Here is a 9261-nt window from a genome sequence, read left to right as displayed (position 1 = left end):
CATAACCAGAAAGATGTAACACCTGAAGAACAATGCATGCAATGTATACTCTATTGATTCTCAGCGAATGGTGTGATTGTACTTGAAGGACATTTGGTGCTCAAACTGTCAGATCAGTGTTCTCTACTCATGTGGAAGGTGCTTAAATTTGTCCTATTTCACATCTACAGGTGTGAAATATGCATGTGTGATCTGTAAATGTTTTATTTTGGATCTCTCTCCCTGAGACATCTTCCAAGAGTGGAGTCATCTAGGACACAATCACCGTTTAGTGCATTGCTTTCTCTGGAAATACAATCCCAGTATCTGTTCATCAGCATGCTTATAGGTACCTGGGTATTCAGTCACGGGAATGTAATTTCTCACATTGAAAACCAAAGCAGCCCATCGGAGCTCATAAGCTTAAGTAACAAGGCACTTATCCTGGTGCACATTGCCCTCTGCTGGACTGACTGTCATTCCAACAGACATTCAAGGGGAACATTGAACAGGGTGCAAAGTTCAAAATGGTGTAAATAGATTGAGAATTTGGCACAAATCAGGTCTGCCGTGTACATTGACATGTCCAAGCTATTCTACTCAATATACCCCAGATTGTCTGCTTTATTTTGGGCAAGCAATTGCCTACACATGTACATTTTTGGGATTGGGTAACTCAAGTGTAGTATTCTTAGTGTACTTTGAGACTGTTGTGCTCGCCATTCTCAGCTCGCCGGTGAAATAGCATTTCACTTCACTCTGTGATCAATGGAGGAGAATCATCACTGAACGACAGCAGCAACATTGATCTCCCTGGTTAGACTCTACATTATAACTAAACACTCTATCTTCCAACTTTCTCTCCCAGTCATTGACATGCAGTAATAATGACTAAGCCATGGTGTAATGCATCCATGCATAAGAGACTCAGGTCCACACAAATCATTGTGTATAAACATTTTTTATTTTGGTCAGCACAGTTATGCCATGAACTCATAAGGGATGGGCTCCAGCAGCTGGGGTTCATTGCCCTTGGTGCTGACGAAGCGGGCGTCACGAGGAGCCGTGGGCTGCAGGGGGAGACCAGGAGGAAAGGACATATGTATAGATGAGATGCCACTACTTCAAATACAAACAATTCAAAGGACTATGTATTAGAAATAATGACATGGATGAATTAACATTACAGAATGCGTCAACCAAGCAACAGAACTGTATTTACGCAACATTCCACTAGATCAGCATTAATGTTCATTTTATATCTTCAATCTGGACTGTTTATGTAGAATAGTGACAAACAAACATGGTCCTGGAGGGTGTACAGGACACTTAGAGCATTTCAACATTACTGCTAATGGCCCAGGTCAATGTGCTCTCCATACCTGGCGTTTCAGTTCCACCCAGGTGCCCTTCTGCTTGGCCTCCACCTTCCTCTTCTCGTTCTCCTTGACACGCTGCAGGAAGCTGTCCCTGCTCTTAGAGTGCTTCACATGCTCAATACGCACATTGATCCTCTTGGCCAGGATCTTACCCCTACAGAGAGAAGGGGACATGGCTTTCAGCTCAGAAATTAAATTCAGAGACGTTGCCTGCAAAACATACAAAAGGTCACTTACCTATGACATGTAAACAAAGCAATTGACATCCTGACTTAACAGAAAACATTACACTTCCAATGAATGGCGAAATAATCTGTATAATTTTTTTTTTTTAAGTCTCCAACAACCCTAGTTCAAACATACAGTAAGTACTTGGCCGGGTGCTGAAGGACAAATACTGTCCCCCAAGTGAATGACCACTTAGGTCAGCCCTGGTTTCAAAGTGAAGATGGGGTTCAGATGCGACAGACTTCTGCAAACATAAACCTTCTCTTACAAAGATATCAAATGCAACTTCAATATAAGAACATCCCATGGCCAAGCTGGAAAGGAAACAGAGTGACAATTTGACATACCCCTCCACACATTGTACTTACTTGACCTGCTTGTTGACAATGATGCCAACAGCATGTTGGGTTACGTTGTAGACTCTACCTGTCTTGCCGTGGTAGCACTTGTGAGGCATTCCTTTCTGGATGGTACCTGTACCCTGGAAGAGACGTTCACAATCTTAAGAATTCTGCTTGGGGGAAGTCCAAAGAGAAAAACATAACTCATTCATTGTAAGTGCAGTCACTACCAGTAAACACTCAGAAAGGTGGAACAAAGCCTACCTTAATGTCAACGATATCTCCCTTCCTGTAAATACGCATGTATGTAGACAAGGGAATGGGGCCTGAGGAACAAAGCACATATATTATACACAGCCAAACAAAACAACATTCTAAGATGGACTCAAGAGTAATTAATGAAGGCTACGCCAGTGTGGATTCATGCCAGAAACACCCTAGCCCAGAGTTATTTATTTTAAATAACTTAAGAGACCTAAGGCATTCCAATAGATCTTCAGTCGTTTTGATATGAACTCACCATGCTTGCGGAAGGCACGGCTGAACATGTACCTCGTCCCCCTCCTCTTGCCTCTTGTGTTGGTCATGATGCCTGATTACTGGAACATGGATATTCAAATGTCAGAGAAACCCAATGGCAAAGTATAAATGATTTATTACAGTGGCTGTAAAATGTAAGGTTACAAGGGTGGCTGAGAATTATGTAGACTGATTTAGTCAAGTCAATGGATGCAATACTGTCACATACAAAAACGTAATTACATTTTCTCTATGACATTTAGCTAGTTATCTTACAATGGCCTGGTCTGACTAACCGTCACCTGACAACTGCAATCTGTTGACAAAGTTAACTTAAATGCAAAGAAAATCTACACACCGGTAGCTTAGCTACTATAACATTAACGTTAATAGTTTAAAATTACAAGGGGACATTTCAAATATGGCAACGTCAAAAATACAAGATTACTGACACAGAGCTAGCTACAGTTAATTAGCTCGCAAACTATCCAAAACCGATAGAGCTTCATTTCCCCTGATTGACAAAATAACTTTGCTTCAAAGTGACAGTTGTTATTTTACGGTTCGTGACATACTTGCTGTCTGGCTATGCCATTTTAAATCCCTAAAACCCGGCTAATTTAGCGGACACTGCAGTGGCTAGGCCCACATGTGAAGCCACGCTGCTACCTCATTCATTCATCATGTCAATATATGCCATACAGACGTTCGTTAATGGATTATTTCTGGCCTCAAATGTAGAGTATGCTTTAACACACTTATATCAATGTCTTTACATACATTTAAAACGACATTTTATGCTTTCACGGGCTGTAAAACGGAACACATCTTACCCCCGTTTGCTCGCAAGATGGCGGGTACAGCGGAAAGAGAGATTGAAGGCCCCGAAACTCCTCCTTCTGAAATAGAATTCAGGAGTGCCTTCATATTGCCTGAACAAAAATACAGTTGTCGAATGGATTTGTCCCCTTTACGCTGATCTAATGTCAGTGTTGATTTTATACCGTAATGACTAAACTCACACCGGGGTTGGGTAAAATGATGATTTCAGATCAGATAATATTTGACTTCCTATTGGAGTGTTGACGCACTGTGAAGCGTCATGTCAGTGAACTGAGTGGGAAACGACTCATCTGATAGCTAGCTACAACTTTTGTTTGCAAAATTAATGGGAGAAATGCATATGTTGTTGTACTTGTGCCTAATCGAAATATTGTATGTATGAACTGCTGACCGTGGCAGATTGCTAGCTATATAACTAGCTATATACTCTAGCTAGCTACACAAGTAAATTAGACTTTTTCAAAATCGTTTTCAAAACTTGATCAAAGATTCAGTGAGCTTGACTCTGGTTTGACATTGATTTACAGTCGTCAATCTCTACACAGCTGTGTCAGGAATTGCACGTGGGGGCATATGTGTGCGTTTCATATAATGTACGCCACAGAACATGGACATCGGATGGATATTTTTTAACACGGCGCTAAGACCAAGCGGAGCTCGCATCGCCAGTCCAGCAGTGGGCCCTCATGAGGGTCCTCCTCGCCTCCGCGCGGTGATTGGGTGGAAGATGGCGCTGGGCGAATGGAAATCCTAATGACAGTTTCCAAATTTGCCTCTTTTTGTACCATGGTGAGTAAAATGGCATCTACTACACAAATGTAAAGTGATGTGAGGATGGCATGACAACCGCGGTTGTGTTGTGTCTATATTGCGTGGCAGGGAATATGGTTAAAATCTTCTACTTTCCCGTTGCTACCCAGTCACTTTTCTTAGCTAGCTAACGTTAGCTAAGTAGCTTCACTGACACGACAATCTTGTTTTCGTTTCACGTTCTTTAGTTAGTCTAGCTATCTATGATTGCTACGTTAATATCGTAGCGTAGGTCTACATTGTTATATATTAGCTGTTTATGTATGATCTTACATTTAATTAGCGAAAACAAATCAAATGCTGTGCTCATATCCGCCCACAATGTGACCTACTGACCGCACCGCATAGTTCTGCGGCTTCAGCACCGCTGTGGTTACCGCGTTTAGCTTACACATTCATTTAGCAGTAAAACAGTGTGGGTGTCAAGGCATTTGGACACAACCACCATAGTTAATTTATGGTCACAATTGGAAAATGCATTTGCTCACACCTGTACTTTTCCTGGATGTCAATAATAATTTAGGTAGCAAACTTTCCAGATAGCTAGTTTTAGTTAACTACGGTGACACAATGTTGTGACTGATGGATGATACAGTGAGTTATCGTCCTGAAAACCAAGCCACTTCGAGCTGTTTCTGGAACACAGTGGATGACTGACTACATGATCAGCTGCGCGTTAGATTGCTAGACAAGACTGACATGTTGTTCCGTGTCTTGCTAACCCCTTAGTGTGGCAAACTTGTCAGACGTCATTCATTTGGACAATGCATTGGGTTTTTGTTTATTTTATTTTTTGTGTTCATAACCAACCTCTGGCCATGTAGGTCTACTCAGGAAATCCTGTTTGCAGTGCATTTGCACAGCTGCTTATGTCAGTCATGTTCCATTATCTAAGAATGGCACTCCCACTGACGGCCATTGGCATTGGATATGAAATAGCATTGATACACACTCACATAGACCTATGCTAAAAAATATCAGCACTTTGCTTCTGTGTTCCAGGGCGCCAATGCCTCCGCTCTGGAGAAAGAGATTGGCTCAGAGCAGTTCCCTGTCAACGAGCACTACTTCGGCTTGGTCAACGTAAGTGAGAGTGCCGTAGTTCACATGCACATGTCTGCATAATCTGTGTTACAGATCACATGTGCCTTCTGCATATAGATGGTTAAAATCGGTGTGCATCCAGCTCTCAGCCTCACTCTCTGTATTCCTCATGTATTTCCCCCTCTATGCAGTTTGGGAACACCTGCTACTGTAACTCGGTGCTGCAGGCTCTGTACTTTTGCCGTCCATTCCGGGAGAAGATCCTGGCCTACCGCAGCCAGCCCCGACGTAAGGAGAACCTGCTGACCTGCCTGGCCGACCTGTTCCACAGTATCGCCAACCAGAAGAGGAAGGTGGGAGTCATACCACCCAAGAAGTTCATCACGCGCCTACGCAAGGAGAATGGTGAGAGGGCTGTAGTATGCTTGCAGTTCAGGAGGGGGGAGATAGAGAAAGAAGTGGATGGTTGAAAATGTTGTGGGTGTGGACCTTTTTACAGCAGGAGTAAGAGGGATGAGGTTGACACACTCCCCTTTCTCCCCTGTTCCCTCCCCCTCTCCTCTACCCCTGCAGAGCTGTTCGACAACTACATGCAACAGGATGCCCATGAGTTCCTGAACTACCTGCTCAACACCATTGCTGACCTGCTGCAGGAGGAGAGGAAGCAGGACAAGACCAACGGCCGTCTAGCCAATGGCTCGCTCGACTCCCAGAACCACAACAGCAACACCCCGCCCCCCTCCACTTGGGTCCATGAGATCTTCCAGGGAACCCTCACCAACGAGACCCGCTGCCTCACCTGCGAAACGGTACCTACCGTCTGAGTCTGACTCCCCATGTCAACTAGAGATGTCTCTGTTGTTGTTGTGGTCAGCAGGATGCAATACTTTTCTGTGATACGCTGTGGAGAGAAGGCAGGCTCAAGTTCTGTTGGCATGAAGATAGATTGAATGATGTTTTTGTCTGGCTCTAGTCATCACAGGTTGTTGTTGTTGTTGTTTTCTCCCTACAGATCAGCAGCAAAGATGAAGACTTCCTGGACCTGTCAGTGGACGTGGAACAGAACACCTCCATCACACACTGTCTCAGGTAACATCTACAACACCTAACTACAATAACACATTACATACTGAATGACCTGTGTATTGCTCCTTTCTCCATGTGCCTCCAAGTACCATGATCTCTCTCTCCTTCGCTCCCTCCAGGGGGTTTAGTAACACAGAGACTCTCTGCAGTGAGTATAAGTACTACTGTGAAGAATGTAGAAGCAAACAGGAGGCACACAAAAGGTCAGTGTTGGCAGTGTTGTGGACATAAGTATTCTTTGCTAAGTTTTTATCGCTACTATAAGGTATTGTGTGTGCGCCCCCAGGATGCGTGTGAAGAAGCTGCCTATGATCCTGGCTCTACACCTGAAGAGGTTTAAGTACATGGAGCAGCTGCAGCGCTACACCAAGCTGTCCTATCGCGTCGTCTTCCCTCTGGAGCTCCGCCTCTTCAACACCTCAGGAGACGCAACCAATCCTGAGAGACTCTACGACCTGGTCGCTGTCGTGGTGCATTGTGGGAGGTCAGTATTGTGTCTACAAGGTTGTCTAAAAGTATCCAAACTGACCATAAAGAGTGTGAGTGTGTCCATGACTGCATTGTCTTGTTTTCAGTGGCCCAAACCGAGGACACTACATCGCCATTGTGAAGAGTCACGACTTCTGGCTGCTGTTTGATGACGACATTGTAGAGGTAAGCTAGTCGTGTGTGTGTGTGTGTGTGTGTGTGTGTGGGTGTGGGAGAACATACATGTGTGCGCCCTTTTGTTTTGTGCGAACCCACTGATCCATGTTGTCTCTCCTTCCCTCTGCAGAAGATAGACGCCCAGGCCATAGAGGAGTTCTATGGCCTCACCTCTGAGATCTCCAAGAACTCTGAGTCAGGCTACATCCTCTTCTACCAGTCCAGAGACTGACTGGCCCTGGAGAGGACAGCGCCTCCCATTGGAGCGGAGGAGAAAAGCCCAGTGCCTCAGCAGTGGGAATAATGGACCATACAGGTGTCATTCAAACCTGTGTAAATGGATCTACTGCAGCTCAGCCTCGGAGTCAGTCCCCCCCCCCCCCCTTGCCCTCCCACACCCTGTCACTTAGGCTGGAGATGCAGCTACAGGGGAGAGTTTTGTCAAAGGATCAGTGGATGTTGTATCAAAGTTTTGTGAGTTCGAAAGGTGTTTAATGAGGGTTGTACAGAGGTTTTGGGAATGAGGCGTTAGTTATAGCATGAGTGTTTGGGTGGGGTGAGTGGGTATTTAATGATTCATGTGTTGTAATATCGGCCAGGCGTCTGCACACTCCCTCAGACTGTAACACTGCTTTGTTCCCTAGCTGGGGCCCAGTCAGAGTAGACCAGTTTACTGCATGAAGTAGGAGGGTGGAGGCGAGTGTTCCAAGTGTGGGATGTTTGGGTCGTGTATTTCTACCGTGTACAAAATGTGGTATTTGTATAAATATTATTAGAAGAATAAGATGATATTATCATAGGGAGGAAAAAACGTAAGACCTTGAGAAGAACATGTATTGACACTATGGAGCACTTTTGATACCTTTTTGTAGGTGTTGGAAAGGTTTATGTGAGGGTTTGCTTGAGAAATGGTCATTGTGAAATGTTCATTTTCTGTTTTAAAGAAAAATTAATAAAAGCTAATAAATAGTGTGTGTGTGTGTGTAACGCAAACAGGTTCCTGCTGCACACTGATGACTCATCTATACTCAGCACTGCCCCTCAGTGGTTGTACCTGGTCACTACAGGTTCATACTGCAACAGCACAATAGCAGTCTATTTTTAATCCATTCACACCCCCAGTCATGATGCTGCAGCCTAGCCCACCCACTGTTCCCTTAACAACAACAGGGCTAGATTATGCTAGGGCAGCTCATTGTAGGAGACTAGCCACCTATAGAGACATCTGAATAAATACTTTATCACTGATCTGAGTGTATTACTCAATGGGAATATATTGCAAATGTATTTCCTTTTATTGATTGAAAGCGAAGGCCCTAGAGCACAGAGAAACCGAGAGTGGTTTGGAATAGTGGGATAAGGGCAGACAGAAGATGGAGGGATGAGAATTGGGAGGAGGTGGTGGCTGACACAGATTGTAGTTAGAGTAGACATGCCCAGAATAGCATGGAAGTGGCTTGGAAGTGGAGAGAAGCGCTCCACATCAAAACTACATGCCATCATTATAGAACTGAAGAAAATGAATTAAAGGGAAAATAAAAAAATATATGTTCATATTTTCATTAGTCCACTGTTGATATGGGCCCAAAATGTTTTGCATGTAAGCAGTTACATTTTCAAGATATTGGACTTTCAGATGCAAAGTTTCACTGGACACATCATTAATTAAAATTAATTCATTTTGAATTGTAGGAAGTAGAATTTAATTCAAAACAATTCAACTGAGATGTGAAACATGAAAGTCTCATTTGACAAATCTTATCAAAAAGATATGTCACTTATTAATGCAATGAATACACATACCATTTCAAATAGCATACTATCTTGATTATAATTCAAATGTGTTTTTTTCCTTGTCATGAGATGTTAGTGTTCCGTTCCATACTGCAGTTTGATCTAATGCATTCTGGGAAATTATTTAAATAATATAATTATAGACAACCCCCAACATGATCTTAGAATGTGACCACTAATGAGTTTAAAAAAGGTAATGTTTCAACCTTATGCTAAATGGTATTGGTAACCATATGCTACATGATGTCAAAATAAACATTACTATGGTGAATAATTAATTTAAATGTAAATTAATTTAATTAAATTCGACTTCCTTTCATTCAATTAAAATTATTTTTACTTTGGGGTGTGGCCAATTAAAATTAAATTGAATTAGAATTAAAGAGCAATTTGCAGCCCAAGTCAGAATGAACCCCAACCCTGTCTCACACATCTGCAGGAAATGGAAATGGTGATACCACACCCTGGTAACCAACCATAACCCGTCCCTTCACTTAAAAAAAGAGAAAGACACTGGCATTTGCCTAATGCTGTTTCTATGGACCCCTGCAAAGTCAGAGTTCATTTTCTCACGTTAAGCCCAACATTTCACA

General features: G+C 43.1%; 2 protein-coding genes across 2 annotated transcripts; one reads left to right on the top strand and one right to left on the bottom strand.

Annotated features, from left to right (window-relative positions):
• Positions 1 to 924: 924 nt before the first annotated feature.
• Positions 925 to 3362, bottom strand: LOC139366971 (large ribosomal subunit protein eL21). Its single transcript, XM_071104785.1, has 6 exons — positions 3280 to 3362; positions 2448 to 2526; positions 2192 to 2253; positions 1955 to 2067; positions 1362 to 1512; positions 925 to 1049 (listed from the first exon to the last, which is right to left on the bottom strand). Exons 2-6 carry the CDS (start codon positions 2512 to 2514, stop codon positions 960 to 962), a joined length of 483 nt encoding a protein of 160 aa, XP_070960886.1. The 5' UTR covers positions 2515 to 2526; positions 3280 to 3362; the 3' UTR covers positions 925 to 959.
• A 14-nt stretch (positions 3363 to 3376) lies between these two features.
• On the top strand, positions 3377 to 7846 carry LOC139366970 (ubiquitin carboxyl-terminal hydrolase 12). Its single transcript, XM_071104784.1, has 9 exons — positions 3377 to 4078; positions 5102 to 5182; positions 5335 to 5548; positions 5717 to 5952; positions 6156 to 6232; positions 6349 to 6432; positions 6516 to 6713; positions 6805 to 6883; positions 7005 to 7846. The coding sequence occupies exons 1-9, from the start codon at positions 4031 to 4033 to the stop codon at positions 7104 to 7106; spliced, it is 1119 nt and encodes a 372-aa protein (XP_070960885.1). The 5' UTR covers positions 3377 to 4030; the 3' UTR covers positions 7107 to 7846.
• The last annotated feature ends 1415 nt before the right edge of the window (positions 7847 to 9261 follow it).

Source organism: Oncorhynchus clarkii, chromosome 15, assembly GCF_045791955.1.
Source record: "Oncorhynchus clarkii lewisi isolate Uvic-CL-2024 chromosome 15, UVic_Ocla_1.0, whole genome shotgun sequence".
Lineage (NCBI taxonomy): Eukaryota > Metazoa > Chordata > Actinopteri > Salmoniformes > Salmonidae > Oncorhynchus > Oncorhynchus clarkii.
The sequence above is the reverse complement of the archived record's forward strand: the minus strand, read 5'-3'. Positions and strand labels throughout refer to the sequence as shown.

Bases quoted from the DNA above. Each gene is read 5' to 3' on its own strand.
- LOC139366971 (XM_071104785.1), bottom strand. From the start codon at position 2,514: ATGACCAACACAAGAGGCAAGAGGAGGGGGACGAGGTACATGTTCAGC. The intron at 2,254-2,447 runs GTGAGTTCATAT...TTTGTTCCTCAG, and splicing joins CCGTGCCTTCCGCAAGCATG to GCCCCATTCCCTTGTCTACA. The intron at 2,068-2,191 runs GTAGGCTTTGTT...CGTCTCTTCCAG, and splicing joins GAGATATCGTTGACATTAAG to GGTACAGGTACCATCCAGAA.
- LOC139366970 (XM_071104784.1), top strand. From the start codon at position 4,031: ATGGAAATCCTAATGACAGTTTCCAAATTTGCCTCTTTTTGTACCATG. The intron at 4,079-5,101 runs GTGAGTAAAATG...TCTGTGTTCCAG, and splicing joins TTGCCTCTTTTTGTACCATG to GGCGCCAATGCCTCCGCTCT. The intron at 6,884-7,004 runs GTAAGCTAGTCG...TTCCCTCTGCAG, and splicing joins TTGATGACGACATTGTAGAG to AAGATAGACGCCCAGGCCAT.